This window comes from Ictalurus punctatus, chromosome 11 (assembly GCF_001660625.3).
Source record: "Ictalurus punctatus breed USDA103 chromosome 11, Coco_2.0, whole genome shotgun sequence".
NCBI lineage: Eukaryota > Metazoa > Chordata > Actinopteri > Siluriformes > Ictaluridae > Ictalurus > Ictalurus punctatus.
This window is the reverse complement of record NC_030426.2, coordinates 5,195,454-5,212,559: the sequence shown is the minus strand read 5'-3', so window position 1 is coordinate 5,212,559 and position 17,106 is coordinate 5,195,454. Positions and strand designations below refer to the sequence as shown.

Here is a 17,106-nt window from a genome sequence, read left to right as displayed (position 1 = left end):
CAGGAAATCAGTAACTGAACTCGTTTTGCATTTTGTACATTTACAAATCTACAGTTTTACTGAGCAGTTTTGTTGTTTTATCTGTAATAACGTAGTACACCATGGGTAACAACATGGTGGGAAAGATGGTGACACTTCCACTTTAGTCATTATTCATGCGTATTCATAGCATGAGCATGAAGGTAAAGGTGTAGAGATTAGTGGTGGTTTCCTGGATGTTTAACCCACATTAAACAACGTAATTTTTTTTCCAATTTAATTTTCGAGATTACACATTTTGACGCGAAATCAACTCGGTAAAGCTCAGCGTCAGCACTGACACAAAGTCCTCGTCTTGGCGAATACCGTATGCTAATGTAAATCTGTCTGTAATGTCAAATCCTGTCTGTAAATCTAAAAAATCTCTGTCGTAAGGGGTCTGTATTGTGGCTCGAATTAGTGATGGAAATTGCGAATAGTAAAGGAAAATGGAACGACTAAGTGCGTGTGGATGAAAGCAGCGGAAGGCCGCTTTTCCTCGGTTGAATTAAGGGATTACCTTCTCGAGGATGAGGCTGCCCTGTTTTTCTTTTTTCTTCAGAGCACGGGAAAACACACAAGAAATGCCTTTTGTGTTCCGTTTTGAGGGCGGTAGCTGCTCTTACACTGATTTTAAAGGGAAAACTAATTGACGGGCGTGCGAGTGAGTGAGGGAGAGAGATGGAGAGAGAGTCTGGTTTTGAAAAGTCATAGGTTTAAAAGCAAGTGAACGTTTGATGGGAGGATCCCAGCCGTGGATTATTTACAAGAGTTAAAAAACGTCGTGTTTTGCTTTACGGATCTCTCACGATGTTACGAAGCTGCTAGTGATGTAGATAATGTGACGTCTCACGGAAGTTTCTGTCTACGAAATGCAGACAAGATTTTCTTTAGCCTCCAATGTCGGAATGGAAACAGACAGGAGAAAGCGAATGAACAGTGGGGATTCACATGTGGGGGTTTTTTTTGTTGTTTTTTTTATTTTCAGTGAGGGGGGATGGAGATTTTGCTTTTAATCCCTCGTCCTCCCACTTCTTTTGCTTTGTCTCAGTTCCGCCCCAAAGCCACTGAAGTAGCACTATCACTCTCGCCCACGCTAATTAAAAACGCCCTCCTCCGCTCACCGCCAAGCTCACAAATTCTACTACAATTGTTTACGGCTTATTGTGCCATTTTTTAAATTAAAAATATTTCTTCCTCTTCTTCGTCATCTAATTCTACTGATACCTCTTCTTCTGTGTTCACCCCTTGTTCTTGATCTATTCCGTTTTCTTCTTCTCCTGCTGCTGCTTTTCTCTTGTTGGGTTTCAGGCTTTTCTTCACCTTCACCTCATCATCGGCATCTTCTTCCTTGTCGTTTTGTCTTCTTTTGTTGTACTGTTTCTCGGGCCATCCATGCTGTTGCTCCACTGTTTATCACACTCACCTGTTCTGCATTCCCCCCTTGATTAATGTCCCCATTTAAGTCCGGATATTCCATTGTATAGTTGCCAAGTCTCTGTCCCGTGTTGTGTATTTTACGTGACATGTTTACTTCTCGTCCTGCACAGGTCGTCTCCACCACTATGTGACAGGAAGCTGACGGAGCTCGCATCTGCGTTGTTTTGTAAATTTGCAGTAACACAGTGTATAATCCGTGTGTGCAGGCTTTACTCATCCAGGCTTGATTATAGAGGTGTGTGCAGGACCGTTTTTGAACAAGTGTCCGAATGTTTGTCGGATTTATATGGAATTATACGGGTCAAAGTCACAGCGAGGTCAAATGTCTGAAATAGTTTCTCTTCATTAGCTGTCTTCCTGTTCGTCATACAGAGATGTTACTTTTTTTGGGCTAGCTACGATTTTTGCCATAGGTCGAGATTCAAGATTCTCGTGAGCACGGTATCTCAAGAACGAGTAGTTGAACGTGTGTAGGATTTATATGGAATCATCACTGTAACCAGCAGATTAACCGTTTAGATTTTGGAATTGATCCAGACAAGTTCGAGTCAAGTGGCTTTTATTGTCATTTCAGCCATATACAGCCGGTAGAGTACACAGTGGAACGAAACACTGTTCCTCCAGGACCACGGTGCTACATAAAACAACACACTAACCACACGAGACGACACAGAACTTAAATAAGACCTACACATCCTACACAAAGTGCACATGCAGACGTGTGCTAACGACACAGGACAGTACAATACTACTAAAACAGGACAACAGTGTCAAGGTCACGGCAAGGTCAAAAAACAAAACACTGAACTAGTTTTTCTTTAATAGTTTCCTTAATGTTTGTCATACAAAGATGTTACATACACCTTCGTGATCAGGGACGCAAGACCAGTTTTCATCGCTGTTGATTTTTGGTATCGGTCTGCCCGCACGTCCATCCATCAGTGTGTCTGTGCGTCTGTGAAGGAGATTCTCACTAGTGCCATATCTCAACAACATGTGGTTGAATGTTTGTAGGAATTATCATTGTAACCAGCAGAGGAACTGATTCGAGTTTGGAATCGATCCAAACAGCGTCAAGGTCAAATGTCTAAAATAGTTTTTCTTCAATATCTTCATGGTTGAAGTATATATATATATATATATATATATATATATATATATATATATATATATATATATATATATATATATATAAAATGAGTAACATGTAACAAGGAGATGAATGAAGACAGTAAACGCCCCTTGGAGCGCTGGAGCCCTTGTTGATCGACGTAGGCTTTTTGTCCTGTGAGTATTATTCCTATATCAATGCCCACTCCCACCTGCATGCGAGGAAAGAGTGCTCCCTGCTACAACTCCCGGATGACCCCGGTCCCTATGTACACTTCTAGCATGATATTTGACACCACTGTCGACACATGCTGCCAGACATCAGACATCAGTAGGAATGTTTCATGCTCATCCGTTCGCGTGTGTGTTTGTGTGTGTGTGTGATCTGGCAGTCTCAGCTGGGATTCTTGGTCTCCCTTAAGCAGGCGACTAATGAGCAGCATGCATTAAGAAAGAGTAGGGCCATCGTTCTTCCAAGCGTCTGCTGTGCGTCTAGATAATAACACACACTCCATCATCGGAAATGAATGGTCTGCTATGACGGATCATCATCGCTTCTCTACATCACGTGCTTCTGAGTATGCTGCTTGTGTTTGGATAACGTGAGTGTCAGTGATGTGTGCTAACAGTGGTTTTTGAAGCTTTTCGATAAGTGTGTGTGTGTGTGTGAGACTTCATGTGCATTTACTTTATTGATTAACACTTATAGATTATGTTCAGTCAGAAATGTCGCTCTCTAAAGCACCAGTTAGTATACCGTGGTGTAACACAGATCAGGAATAAAACATCATGGGAACTGTTACAGGAAAATGATCAGTGACCTAATCACGAAAATGATCACGACATGTATTATGGGACGTCCTCAAGACAAATGATCACTTACTCACGTTATAGCAGCTATAAACAGTCCTTCCCTCACCAGCCTCTTTTGTCGCCGGACACGTTTGTCGACGATATGCACGGCTAAAATGAGCCGTTTATGTGCATTCATGAATTGGAACAGGAGTACAGGGCGAAAGACAGCACACTAGGCTTTTCTAATAGCATATTTACATTTTTTCCCACATTCGAAGTAAGAAAAACGGTTGTAATTTCAGACATTTTGCAGTTGCACCTTATGTTCTAAATTTTATGTTTCAAGAGAACGAATTAATACGATACTTCGACCAAAACTTCTTTTGGAGTTTGTATTTTGAGTGAGTAAATCTCTAGAAGATATAACTTTAACATGCGTACTAGGTGGCAAAAATAAAAGCGATTGGAATTGTACTCTAGTATATTTTGTATTATTGTTGACTATATGACACTTTCCACCTTTGCACATTGTTGCTATACGGCAACAATTTACCAACTACGCCCTTCAACTTTATTTTCACATTAAAAAAATATATATATATATTATTACTTGAATTAATTCAACTAATCTGTAAAACATTGGTTTTTTTTGGTCTAATAGTGAAGATGATATGATGTATCATGTTTTTGGGCATAGTATTAATGTAAAATCAAAAGAAATGACCTGGGTCAGTGCCTTGTCCGTTGCTAAATACTGTAGCGATCAGTGCATTTGGGTTCACGCTCTCGACAAAGCATCCATCGTTTCAGAATGCTGCTCCTCATCAGACCCCTGGAGAGCAGCCATGCTGTCCTTCAGTGAGTAATAAGAGCAGAGCAGAAGCACTGCCAGAGCTTTCTGGCCCATAAATCGCCCATATAACCTGTTCCTCTCCACGACAAGCCCTGTTCCATAATGGCCTAAACGTTTAGCACAAGCGGCGCTCCTAAATGCATCAAAGGGAGTGTGTCTGATGGATTAGCTTTTAAAGCCATCACAGGTCCCTCTCTCTCTCTTTCTCCCTCTCAGTCTGAAGGATGTGCCTGAGGCCCATTCTTCAGGGGAGGGTTCGTTTCTTTTTATCATCTGTCTGGTGAAAGTCGTGACGCGTCCTCAACGAATAAATCAGAGCAGTTTGGCCCCTCTTTTCTTATCTACCCAGCCCTCATATTTCTGAGTAGATGACCTGCCAGAGCCCTGCATTTGTGTGTGTGTGTCCACTGACAGTAGAGGAGGTATTGTATCTGCATACCCACATGTGTTCAGTACAAACAACTCTGTGGTATCTGTCACAGTATCCTTGACTCAAAGACACACACACACAGAGAGAGAGAGAGCTCAAATGCGCCATTGTGTTGGTGTTTAATTTTTTTACTCGCTCATAGTAAAGCTATGTAAGCAACTCTGTTAACCTTCATCGGCTCCAGTCTGCATTTTGGCCTCGTAATCAAGCTAACTCAATACAACATAAGCTGTTGTACTCGTATTTATAAAGCAGTAATGAACCTACACACCTTTCTTCCAGTTCTTAAACACATTAAAAAAACAACAACAAGTAAACAGTAAAGCACACTTCCTTTTCAGACCAAAAAGAAAACTAGGCGTGTGAACAAATTCCCTATTCAGAGGCATTCAGACATGAATGAACCTAGAATTTTATACTGCCATAGACAGAACAGAAACATTATCAGTACAGCTATGCATTTGGAGCACATAAACCACCAAAGGCTTTTCTTAAGCAATGGAAAGCACAGAGAAGCTGAGTTATAATTGTAACAAACTTTAATGCTTAATATTTTCCATAAGTTTTGTATTGTTTTTTTTGTTGTTGTTGTTGTTGTTTTTTTACTTGACAGATTTGTTTTCTAGTTGCTGATGGGTTTTTTTTATTTACATTACTTAGGCAACCTGGGATCCATTATTGTCCTCACACAGAAATAATAACCTACACCGTATGGATATGACACACTCATGCTGCCTCACACTACATACCTACCTAGTAAGTAGGGTTGTCACGATACCATCTAAAATATCCTACGATACTATACCAGCGGAAGTATCGCGATACCACGGGATATTGTGTTAATTCATAATTCAATTCTATAAAATGAACCAAATTTTCAGAAATGACACGGATATAAATGAAAACAGACAAACTGAATTTTCCTCTCAATGCTTTCGAACTCAAGAACAATCATACAGTTAGCAAACACCTCATTCAAAGTGCCACTTATTTGATCTATTGTTCTCTAGACCAATGAAATCAGGCAAATGGAAATGGTCCTCATAGTACTACGAATGAACACAACATTAGGAATAAATAACTGAACGAACTCCAAAAAAACGTGAGCTCGCTTACTATCAAACATGGCCAATTTTAGTATTTACACACAGCGGTTAGCATAACGTTAGCTCGCTTGGTAGCAAACAGGCAATCTTTAAAGAGTAAGGTAAAGAATTAAGGTTAAATGAAGTGTCACTAACCTTTGTGTATTCTGCAGAAGCAATGGGATGTGTCATTTTAGCGAAAATAGTATTAACTGCCGCACAAACATTACTTACCGTATTGACGAAACTACCGTTCAAAGAACAATACAGTGGCATCGGCCGTATTTTGAAGCCGTAGTACCAGTATACCGTGCAATCCAAAACAAATCCCCCCAAGACGAATAAGACTAGCCAGTTGATTTGGAAAGAAATGCTGCCACATAACAGGGGGAAGAGTTAGCGTGTAACACTATGATAGCTGACGCAGTGCAGTGGGTGAGCTGCATTATCGGACGATTTAATGCATGCTGGTTTGGAAGCACTGTTTTACAGTCTTATCATTTACCCTGGCTTAAACTTTTCAAGCTATCTGTCCGTTCAGTTCTCCAAGTCTGTCTGCAGTGTTCTACTTTCTGCTGTGTCTCTCCTGCTCCTGCTGTCTCTCCTCCTCTTATCCATTCAGTGCCTGTATGTCTCGCTGTGTTAAGCTTCTTCGTCGCTATGGCCATGTCTCTGTCTGCTCTGGTGAGCTTCATTCTAAGGCAGCACTGTGTACAGCTCTTGATTAGTGACCTACATGGCACACACGAACATGTCTAACTGTCTCTTCCACAAGCTCTTGCTTCTTCTCTCCCTCTGTGTATGTTTGACTTGGAGAATTGAACAGACAGATTTAGTTTAAGACAAAGTCAATAATAAAATGGTAAAAGAGCGCCTTCTAACATGGCATACGCTAAAGCTCTCATCAGTGCCGCAGTTTACACACACACACACACGCACACAACTGAGTGCAATCAGGTTAGTAATGAGTAGCTGATTAAGGGGGAGAGAGAAGAGAGGAGGGAAGGACGGTCAGCAAAGGAGGTGTTTCTCAATTCTTCTTTGATTTAATTGTTGAGGCAGTCGGGGTTAGATAACACCTAACCATGATGACACCCGATGAAATGTGACTCCCCCCCCCACGTCAGACTTTTCAGCCGCTGAACACACATTATCATTATCGACTCCCTGTGTAGTTTTCAATTAGGCCCGGGATGAGCTGTCAGAATGAACATAGAGAAAGTTGTATAAATATCTGGCATTAAAGAATATAATATAAGGTACTAGTGAGTATATAATGCACTAGGTAGTAGGGTTGCCTGGTATACTGATAGTACGGTAGTATCGCGATACTAGAGCTTCAAAATACCCCCGATGGCACTGTATGTGTTAAACGGTAGAATCGTCAATAATGTAGTACTGTAAGTAATGTATGTACGGCAGTTAATACTATTTTCGCTAAAACGACACAAAACACTGCTTTTTTGTCTTTTTTGTCAAAACACTGCTTTTTTGTCATAATCTCTGTGGGATTATGAATTCTTTGTCCAAAATGTCCAAGAAACGTCATACAGTTGGCTTAAGTTTTACCGCATCCAGAAGTATGTCGGTTAAACACCCCAATCCCATTTTCTCCATAATTTAGTCATGGCTAATTCCCACCCTCCAGTTAGGTGTCCCCTATCACACAACAGCTAATAAACAGGGCGGGCTAAGACACGTCGTATCACCAGGATTCAAACTCGCAATCTCAGGACAGTAGGGCGTAACCCTTTTTAAGGGTTGTTCTCACATCTGTCCCAGGCTCATGTACCACCTTGCTCAAGGTCATGTCTGACATTTGATTAGACTGCTGTTGCTCTCGGATACCCTGGGAATTCCGCCGTTCTCTTGCTTCCATTTTTACGGCCTTGCATTGCCAAATGTCTGGTTTTGTCCATAATCAGAAATATCTTCCTTTTAAATGATTTGGAGCTGGGCTGGAGGAGGAGGTTAATAGAGGTGAAATGGCTTGTTGGGCTTTTTATTTAATTTTTTTATGCATTTTCAGCTGTAACCTGCTGAATAAACCACTTTAATTCGGTGATTCAGTAATTGATTGAGATGTTATTGATCCAGATTTTATTTTTAACATCTCTGAACCTTTGCAATGATCAGTTATTCCAAGGGTTGTATGGTGGCCGAAATGTTATGAGATGTGCTCATGTCTTTTTGCTTTTGAAATGGTCCTCAGCACAATTACTTACTAGACTGATTAGCAACAGCACAACCAGTGGTTGTAGGAAAAGTACACAGAATGGTATGAAGAAGCGAGGTCGGGCCGATTTCTTTCTAGCCCAGACTGTAGATGCATGCAGTTTATCAGTGACGGCAATGTCAGGTGATTACACAGAGTGAAACACCCCCTAGAGTTGATCTCTGTTTGGGCTGATACAGCTCAGCCTCATTCACGAGCACATCTGTAACACGTCATCATCAGTGATTGAGAAGGAGCATGTGAAGTACAGTAGTGAGTGTAATGAACACGAACTAGGTGGATTATTTACTCTTCTTTCCCCCAGTTGATAGATGGAGCACATATTGTCCAATCAAAATGCAAATTACACAAAAGGAAAGACGAGCGAACTGCAAGTTTAGTGGGGTTATTTTTGTTTGTTTGTTTCTTATAACAAAAGGCTTTCAAATGGTCTGTTTGCAGTCTTTGGTATTCTGCAGAAACACGAACCCAAGCATGAACCAAATAGAGCATTACAGACTTGAAACAGTAAAAGATCACAAAAGCATCTGCCCTGAAGTGTGTGTAATATTTTGCCCCATATCATTCTTAGTATGCTATTGATGAAACCTCATAATAAAATGTATTGCTCAACCTGTATAGTTTCATTGTTTTGTTGATTTTAGTCCACAAATCTAATATGAGGACTTTACTATTATTATTTTTTGTAGTGGTGGTGGTGATAGGAGTAATAGTAGTAATAGGAGTAGTAGTGGTGGTGGTAGTAGTAGGAGTAATAGTAGTAGTGGTGGTGGTGGTGGTAGGGGTAGTAGTAGTAATAGGAGTAGTGGTGGTGGTGGTAGTAGTAGGAGGAGTAGAAGGAGTAGGAGTAGTAGTGGTGGTGGTGGTAGTAGTAGGAGGAGTAGAAGTAGTAGTAGTGGTGGTGGTAGTAGTTGGATGAGTGGTGGTGGTGGTAGTAGTAGGAGGAGTAGTAGTGGTGGTGGTGGTAGTAGGAGGAGGAGTAGTGGTGGTGGTGGTAGTAGTAGTGGTGGTGGTGGTAGTAGTAGGAGTAGTGGTGGTGGTGGTAGTAGTGGTGGTGGTAGTAGTAGTTGGAGGAGTAGTGGTGGTGGGAGTAGGAGGAGGAGTAGTAGTAGTGGTGGTGGTGGTGGTAGTAGGAGGAGGAGTAGTGGTGGTGGTGGTGGTAGTAGTAGGAGTAGTAGTGGTGGTGGTGGTAGTAGTAGTTGGAGGAGTAGTGGTGGTGGGAGTAGGAGGAGGGGGAGTAGTTGTGGTGGTGGTGGTAGTAGTAGTTGGAGGAGTAGTGGTGGTGGGAGTAGGAGGAGGAGGAGTAGTTGTGGTGGTGGTGGTAGTAGGAGGAGGAGTAGTAGTGGTGGTGGTGGTAGTAGTAGTGGTGGTGGTGGTAGTAGTAGGAGTAGTAGTGGTGGTGGTGGTAGTAGTAGTTGGAGGAGTGGTGGTGGTGGTAGTAGTTGGAGGAGTGGAGGTGGAGGTGGTGGTGGTAGTAGTTGGAGTAGTAGTGGTGGTGGTGGTGGTAGTAGTAGTTGGAGGAGTAGTAGTAGTAGTGGTGGTGGTAGTAGTAGTTGGAGGAGTAGTAGTAGTGGTGGTGGTGATGGTAGTAGTAGAGTAGTAGGAGGAGGAGTGGTGGTGGTGGTAGTAGTAGGAGTAGTAGTGGTGGTGGTGGCAGTAGTAGTTGGAGGAGTAGTGGTGGTGGTAGTAGTAGTTGGAGGAGGAGTAGTGGTGGTGGTGGTAGTAGTAGTTGGAGGAGTGGTGGTGGTGGTAGTGGTGGTGGTGGTAGTAGTTGGAGGAGTAGTGGTGGTGGTAGTAGTAGGAGTAGTAGTGGTGGTGGTGGTAGTAGTAGTTGGAGGAGTAGTGGTGGTGGTAGTAGTAGTTGGAGGAGGAGTAGTGGTGGTGGTGGTAGTAGTAGTTGGAGGAGTGGTGGTGGTAGTAGTGGTGGTGGTGGTAGTAGTTGGAGGAGTAGTGGTGGTGGTAGTAGTAGTTGAAGGAGTAGTGGTGGTGGTGGTAGTAGTAGTTGGAGGAGTAGTGGTGGTAGTAGTGGTGGTGGTGGTAGTAGTAGTTGGAGGAGTAGTAGTGGTGGTGGTGGTGGTGGTGGTGGTGGTGGTAGTAGTAGTTGGAGGAGTAGTAGTGGTGGTGGTGGTGGTAGTAGTAGTTGGAGGAGTAGTGGTGGTAGTAGTGGTGGTGGTGGTAGTAGTAGTTGGAGGAGTAGTAGTGGTGGTGGTGGTAGTGGTGGTGGTAGTAGTAGTTGGAGGAGTAGTGGTGGTAGTAGTGGTGGTGGTGGTAGTAGTAGTTGGAGGAGTAGTAGTGGTGGTGGTGGTAGTAGGGGTGGTGGTGGTGGTAGTGGTGGTGGTAGTAGTAGTTGGAGGAGTGGTGGTGGTAGTAGTGGTGGTGGTGGTGATAGTAGTAGTTGGAGTAGTGGTGGTGGTGGTGGTAGTAGTAGTTGGAGGAGTAGTGGTGATGGTGGTAGTTGGAGTAGTGGTGGTGGTGGTGGTAGTAGTAGTTGGAGGGGTGGTGGTGGTAGTAGTAGTTGGAGTAGTAGTAGTGGTGGTAGTGGTAGTAGTAGTTGGAGGAGTAGTAGTAGTGGTGGTGGTAGTAGTAGTAGGAGGAGGAGTAGTAGTGGTGGTGGTGGTAGTAGGAGGAGGAGGAGGAGGAGGAGTGGTGGTGGTGGTAGTAGGAGGAGTGGTGGTGGTGGTAGTAGGAGGAGGAGTGGTGGTGGTGGTGGTAGTAGGAGGAGGAGTAGTAGTAGTAGTGGTGGTGGTGGGAGTGGTAGTAGTGGTGGTTGTAGTAGTAGGAGGAGGAGGAGGAGGAGTAGTGGTGGTGGTGGTGGTAGTAGGAGGAGTAGGAGGAGGAGTAGTAGTAGTGGTGGTTGTAGTAGTAGTAGGAGGAGGAGGAGGAGTAGTGGTGGTGGTAGTAGGAGGAGGAGGAGGAGGAGTAGTAGTAGTAGTGGTGGTGGTGGGAGGAGGAGGAGTAGTAGTAGTGGTGGTGGTGGGAGTAGTAGTAGTGGTGGTTGTAGTAGTAGTAGGAGGAGGAGGAGGAGTAGTGGTGGTGGTGGTGGTAGTAGGAGGAGGAGGAGGAGGAGTAGTAGTAGTGGTGGTGGTGGGAGTAGTAGTAGTGGTGGTTGTAGTAGTAGTAGGAGGAGGAGGAGGAGTAGTGGTGGTGGTGGTGGTAGTAGGAGGAGGAGGAGGAGGAGTAGTAGTAGTGGTGGTGGTGGGAGTAGTAGTAGTGGTGGTTGTAGTAGTAGTAGGAGGAGGAGTAGTAGTGGTGGTGGTGGTGGTGGTTGTAGGAGTAGTAGTAGTAGGAGGATGAGGAGTAGAAGTAGTAGGAGTAGTGCTAGTATGTTCCAATAGGTGTGGACACGGTGGTTTAGTGGTTAGCATGTTTGCCTCACACCTCTGTGGTCGGGGGTTCGATCCCTACCTCTCCCATGTGTGTGCGGAGTTTGCATGTTCTCCCAGTGCTGTGGGGGTTTCCTCTGGGTACTCCAGTTTCCTCCCCCAGTAGTATCCAAACACGCACTATAGGCTGATTGGCATTTCCAAATTGACCTTAGCGTGCAAATGTGTCCTGCAATGGGTTGACACCCCATCCAGGGTGTCCCGTGCCTCGCGTCCCCTGGGGTCCCTGCAACCCTGTGTAGTATAAACAATACAGAAAATGGATGAATGGATGTTCTACGATGTAGTTAAGCAAATTTCTAAACTGCTTAAACTTTTGTACTTTCAAACAGATTTTGCATTTAAATGTCTTAAAACAATAATGACTTCTTGTTCGTTCTGCCTCTCCTTCTCAGCTCCCACCATCCTGAACGAGCTGAACTGGACGCAGGCGCTGGAGCGGGTGTTTATAGATAACAGCAGAGAGGACCCCTCACTGCGCTGGCAGGTCTTCGGAAGTGCCACCGGTGTTACCAGATACTACCCAGGTGAGTCCTAATAGGATTCATGTCAGAACCACTGTAGATATTACTACATACTGACGCATCAGTTCAACAAGCCAGGCAATATTTTAGTACTCCATATAGATTTGGTGCTGCTGAATAAGTGTCTCTGGCAGCCTGAATCTGAGAGGAAGTAATCCTCTCATGCTGTTTTGTGAAAGGATTAGTCAATCATTATGGTGTTTTAATATGTTTCTCTTTAATCTTTAATTCTCTCAAAATCTTCGTTACCTCGCTTAAACCAGCTTAGTTTACATAAATGACCCATATGGAACATTAGAATTAGACTTTGGGGTTTTGCTTTTTGGGAATAAGTGCATCTAATCCACTTGAATCAAGTTTTTAAAAAAAAAAAGCACTGTATTTTTGACACACTATAAACTATAAGTGTTATTTAAGTTAATAGCGTCGTTACCTTAATATCTGATAAGACTAGTCATTACATGAGTTCTACATCATCTTGTCTTTCTCTGTAGTGCAACAGACGATACATATATATTACAATAATTTGCAGAGAGTGTGACGCGTGTAGAACCGCCACCCTCGAGACGCCACTCTTCTTAAAGTACCATTTGGATATTACAAATGGTTGCGTAGACACCGATAATGTTATTGTATAAACCAGCTTTAAGAGGACGTGATCCTAGATCAGCTCTCTTAATGCAATAAAAGTGTAAATAAAGCCCATTAGATCTTCACAGCTTATCCACAGACATATATACCTTTACACAAATACTGGAATACAACCCATTCCTTATTCAGTGTCAAGGACACTTCTGCATGTGGAGTCACGTGGGCCGGGAATCGAACCGTCAATGTTTGAAAGGGAGACGATGTGGACTTGAACACTTAGCACCACTCTCAGTGAAATAGACACAAAATGAACATAAATCAGATCAATACACCTACAGTGTACCAGACTTTCTCAGGTTAACTTGCACTTTTCAGAAGGATGCTGATAAGACAGTGCAGTGTAAAATGGAGCTGAACCTAGATCAGCATCCTTACTCAAAGATATGGGACAAATATAAACGATAGAGTTTAACAGCTTCACGTACACCGAGTCGTAGTCGAAGTTGGCAAGTTACATCAAAGTCATGCTGGGAAAGTTGCTCGTATTCAGAGTCGGCTTACGCTGCTACTTGAGTTGATGTTCTGTGAACCCTTTCAGATTACGTACGTGATCTTGTCTTTCTCTTTCTCTGCGTTTCTCTCCTTCTGTCTTTTTCTCTGTCCATCAGCTACGCCATGGAGAGCACCTAACAAGATTGACCTGTACGATGTGAGGAGACGGCCTTGGTGAGTAGAGCTTGTCACACCCTCCTCTCTACCACAGGAAAGAAAGACATTTAAACCTCAATCTCATTGTTTCCAGTGTGTGGAAACTGGTGATGTCCTGCTCAGAGGCAAGCGGGCATGCGGCGCTCAAATTACCGACTTAATTGGAACCTCACATGCTTGCTTAGCCTTAACAGCCGAGCCCGTTGCTTACAGTTTCTCCCTGTCTTGGGTCAGTATGTGTCAGGAGTGTTCAAACAATTTGCGTTTCCTGTCCTGTTGCCTCATGTAGACAAACGCGGTCAGACGAACAAAGCGAGAAATAGCAGAGGCGCACACTTTGTATACAAAATCAATAGAACTGTTTTTGCGCAGGCGGTCGTTCCAACAAACTTGAGCTCGGAGTGTCAGAAAGCATTAGCACAGCACTTGTCCTGTGGCTACGTAGTCATAATAAACGTGCTTACACTTGACAACGCTAGCTGACTCGCTAAGCTAGCTGTTGTAGGAAGAGGCCACAGTCGGCCGAGACTGGGTCTCCCAGAGCGGCAGGGTGCTAGCAACGTGCTAACAAGGATTCCTGTGACAGGGTAATTAAGTTCTTGCTCAATGAGACTGTCCACTGCGCATTCACACGGGGGGGAAAAAAAAAGGAATCCCTAAATAGCTCTACAAAGCTGTTAGCACCAGCTGAGGACAGGCAACAGAAGTCGTGTCTATGTTTAATTTGCTAGCCTGCCAAAGCCAAACAGATCATTTTGTTGAAGATGGCGTGGCATTAAAACTTCAGTATGTTTTTAACATGTGCATTCAAAATAATCCAGTTTAAAGTTTTAATCTGGAAGTGAAACAATGACTACATGATCCCACATGATTTATGTACTTGGCTCATTTCCTGTAACAAATATGATTTATTTCAATTATTAGGGGTGTAAAACAATGTCACAGTCTGTATCTATGTGTAGTGCTCCCAAATAGCCATATCTTTACCTGTATACAAATTTAAAACCAAACTGGGTGTGGCCTAAATTGGAAGGATTTTTATTTGTTTCTCGTTAAGTATTGGCACTATCACAGTGCATCCACAAACACTGGAAATAAAAATCTAGAAATGCCAGCACTGTCAACATGATCTGTGTTCTAGCAAGTCTGGCTCTCGCACTTCCTCAGCTACAGAATACCACTGGAGATCATAAGTGATCTCAGCTAGTGATGTATGCAGGACTGTTTTAAAAAAAAAAAAAAATGGTTTTATCTCACTCGCTATTAATATCGTTCTTATTATTTGTACGTTCCAGTGATTTCTTCTAACAAATTTAGTTGGTTCTGTTTCACAAAATATACACCAACTAGCAGCCTAATTGAAAACCATTGTAACCCTTACCAGGTGTCAGGACTATGAGACCCATCAGCCCCTGCACGTCATGAGATCACAGGCACTTGAGTCACATTAAGGGCTAATGAACACCGATATTTTAAGTGCTGTCTTCGGTAGCCGCGTTCAAAACCGCGTACTGTGACAGTACCTAGTTGCATTCGATTCAGTACCTACTGCTCGGCCGTCGATACAGTTCGTACTGATCAGTTTAAATGTGTGGCACGAATGCAATCCGGACGTACTTCATCCGCCATGTTGGCACTGTCATGTGACCTACAACTTAAAAAGAGCCTACATGCTGCCGTCCGCCATTTTTTTTTATACTGACGGCTCTTCCGTGCCAGTCCCGTTGCCTTATGGGATAGCGCAGTGTTCATTGGATCTCTTCTGCAGGATCTCTGTGGAAACAGAAGGTCATTGTTATATACAGTAGGATAGTTCTCACCAACGGTTTTATGAATAATGACAATTCGGACATTCTGCTCCTTTGGCGTACTGCTTTTGGCCTACTGTATAGTAGGGTAGTAGGGACATTCGGATGCAGCCCTTGTCCTGCGTTTGTCGTGTCCGCTTCATGTTCTTGTGTTTCTATGTTTGCCTCCTTCGTGTTATTCATGTTCATGTTCCTAGTGTTTGTTTTCGTGTTGCACCGATCAAACCACATCTGCACTTGCACCAGCCTCCGACTTCACTCCCTGATACCAGGCAGTTACTGAGGATGCCTGAATGAATGCAGAAAGCCTTGTGTTAAAGCACATTATGGGCTTTGTATGTCCCATGAGATTCATATCCTCGTATGCAAATGAAAAGAAAAAAAAAAAAAAACATCTTGCGCAACTTTTTTTTTTTTTGGTTTGCATCCCCTGATGCACACTTCTAGTCTCAACGAGGTGCCGTGTGTACCTTTCTGGAAAGCTCTAAAAACAAAAATAATAGAAACAATTACAGTTCACATCCTCATACAAAATACAGTATATGTGTATTGATTTAGAGCGCATTTATCCCTTCATTCTGAATGTCCTGGTCAATGAGACATCCATTGCTTTAGTGCTTCAGGCATGAGGACATCTGATGCCATTTAAAAAGGTTCCCTATAATCTGCCCCAGTGTGTGACCTAGTGTCTGATGCTACCTGTGTGCCTGAGCAGTGATCTATGTCTGAGCTCGTGTTATCCTTGCAAAATATTCCCTGCCCTTTCAGAGCCCTTTTTTGCACTGTCGCTTAGCAACCCATGCCCAGCTGTGCTGATTGACAGGGGCGTGACAGGGTGCCAGTCAGGACGCGTCGGGTCACGTTTGTGTGATTATGGGCCAGCACACTGTCTCTGTGTGTTACACTCTCTGCATGACTTCTCCTGTCGCATGGGTTCAAATGATGGTTAAAGCCAACCACGTGGATGTGAGGGATCATGACAAGTCGAGCACACGTGCGAAAGAAAAAGGAACAGTCTTCTAACGTATATAGACACTTGGCCATATGCAGGAGAAAACAATGTTTATCAATCAGATGATGTTCAGATCGATTTTTATTGCCCTCTCATCAGTTTAAATGTGTATAGTGGTGCGAAATGTAGGCCCATAGTGCAGCAGGCAATGCAATGGGTATGTATACAGAATATCATGAATTGCAAAGAGTGTGACACGTGTAGAACTGCCACCCTCGAGACTCCTACTCCTAGATCAGCACCACTCTTCTTAAAATATTGTCAAGTACCATTTGGATATTACAAATGGTTGCATAGACACCGATAATGTTATTGTATAAACCAGCTTTAAGAGGAAGTGATCCTAGATCAGCTCTCTTAATGCAATAAACAAAGTGTAAATAAAGCCCATTAGATCTTCACAGCTTATCCACAGACATATATACCTTTACACAAATACTGGAATACAACCCATTCCTTATTCAGTGTCAAGGACACTTCTGCATGTGGAGTCACGTGGGCCGGGAATCGAACCGTCAGTCCTACGACTAGTGGACAGCCCGCTCTACCGCCTGAGCCGCATCCGCTCCGAACACCGAGTACGCTTCACGTACACCGAGTCGAAGTTGGCAAGTTACATCAAAGTCATGCTGGGAAAGTTGCTCGTATTCAGAGTCGGGTTACACGGCTACTTGAGTTGATGTTCTGTGAACCCTTTCAGATTACAGAAATCACCTGCGTGTCGTTCACACCTCTGAGACTGCCAGATTTTTCTTGAGTAGACGCATCCGAGACGAGTTTTTTTTTTTCTCAATAGCGTCTAGACCACCAAGCACTTTGCATTTAAGCCCCAGATACAATTAGGGGACAATAAAATGCGAAGAAGAAGGGAATGTAACACAATGTAAAATCAAGAGACAGTTTAAAAATGAAAAATAAAAAAAAGATTCATCAAAAATTATGAATGAGAAGATGACAACATCTAAATGTCCCGAAAGTCGCCGGACATTTTTACCAAATGTCTTCCAAAATTTTTAACACTTCATTCACGTTCGATTTTTTTTTTCTTTCCTCCAGATAGCCTGTAAGAATGCTTTGAGAACAGAAGAACGTATTGAAATCATTGTCATGGCT

General features: G+C 43.1%; 1 protein-coding gene across 4 annotated transcripts in view; it reads left to right on the top strand.

Moving 5' to 3' along the window:
* The window catches only part of cacna2d2a (calcium channel, voltage-dependent, alpha 2/delta subunit 2a), a 337,274-nt gene that overhangs the window by 255,287 nt on the left and 64,881 nt on the right, over nt 1-17,106 (top strand). For all 4 annotated transcript variants that reach the window (XM_053683490.1, XM_053683489.1, XM_017480023.3 and 1 more), the window contains 2 exons: nt 11,746-11,877; nt 13,134-13,191. In XM_053683490.1, coding sequence (XP_053539465.1) covers nt 11,746-11,877; nt 13,134-13,191 — 190 coding nt within the window. The remainder of the gene's footprint in view (nt 1-11,745; nt 11,878-13,133; nt 13,192-17,106) is intronic.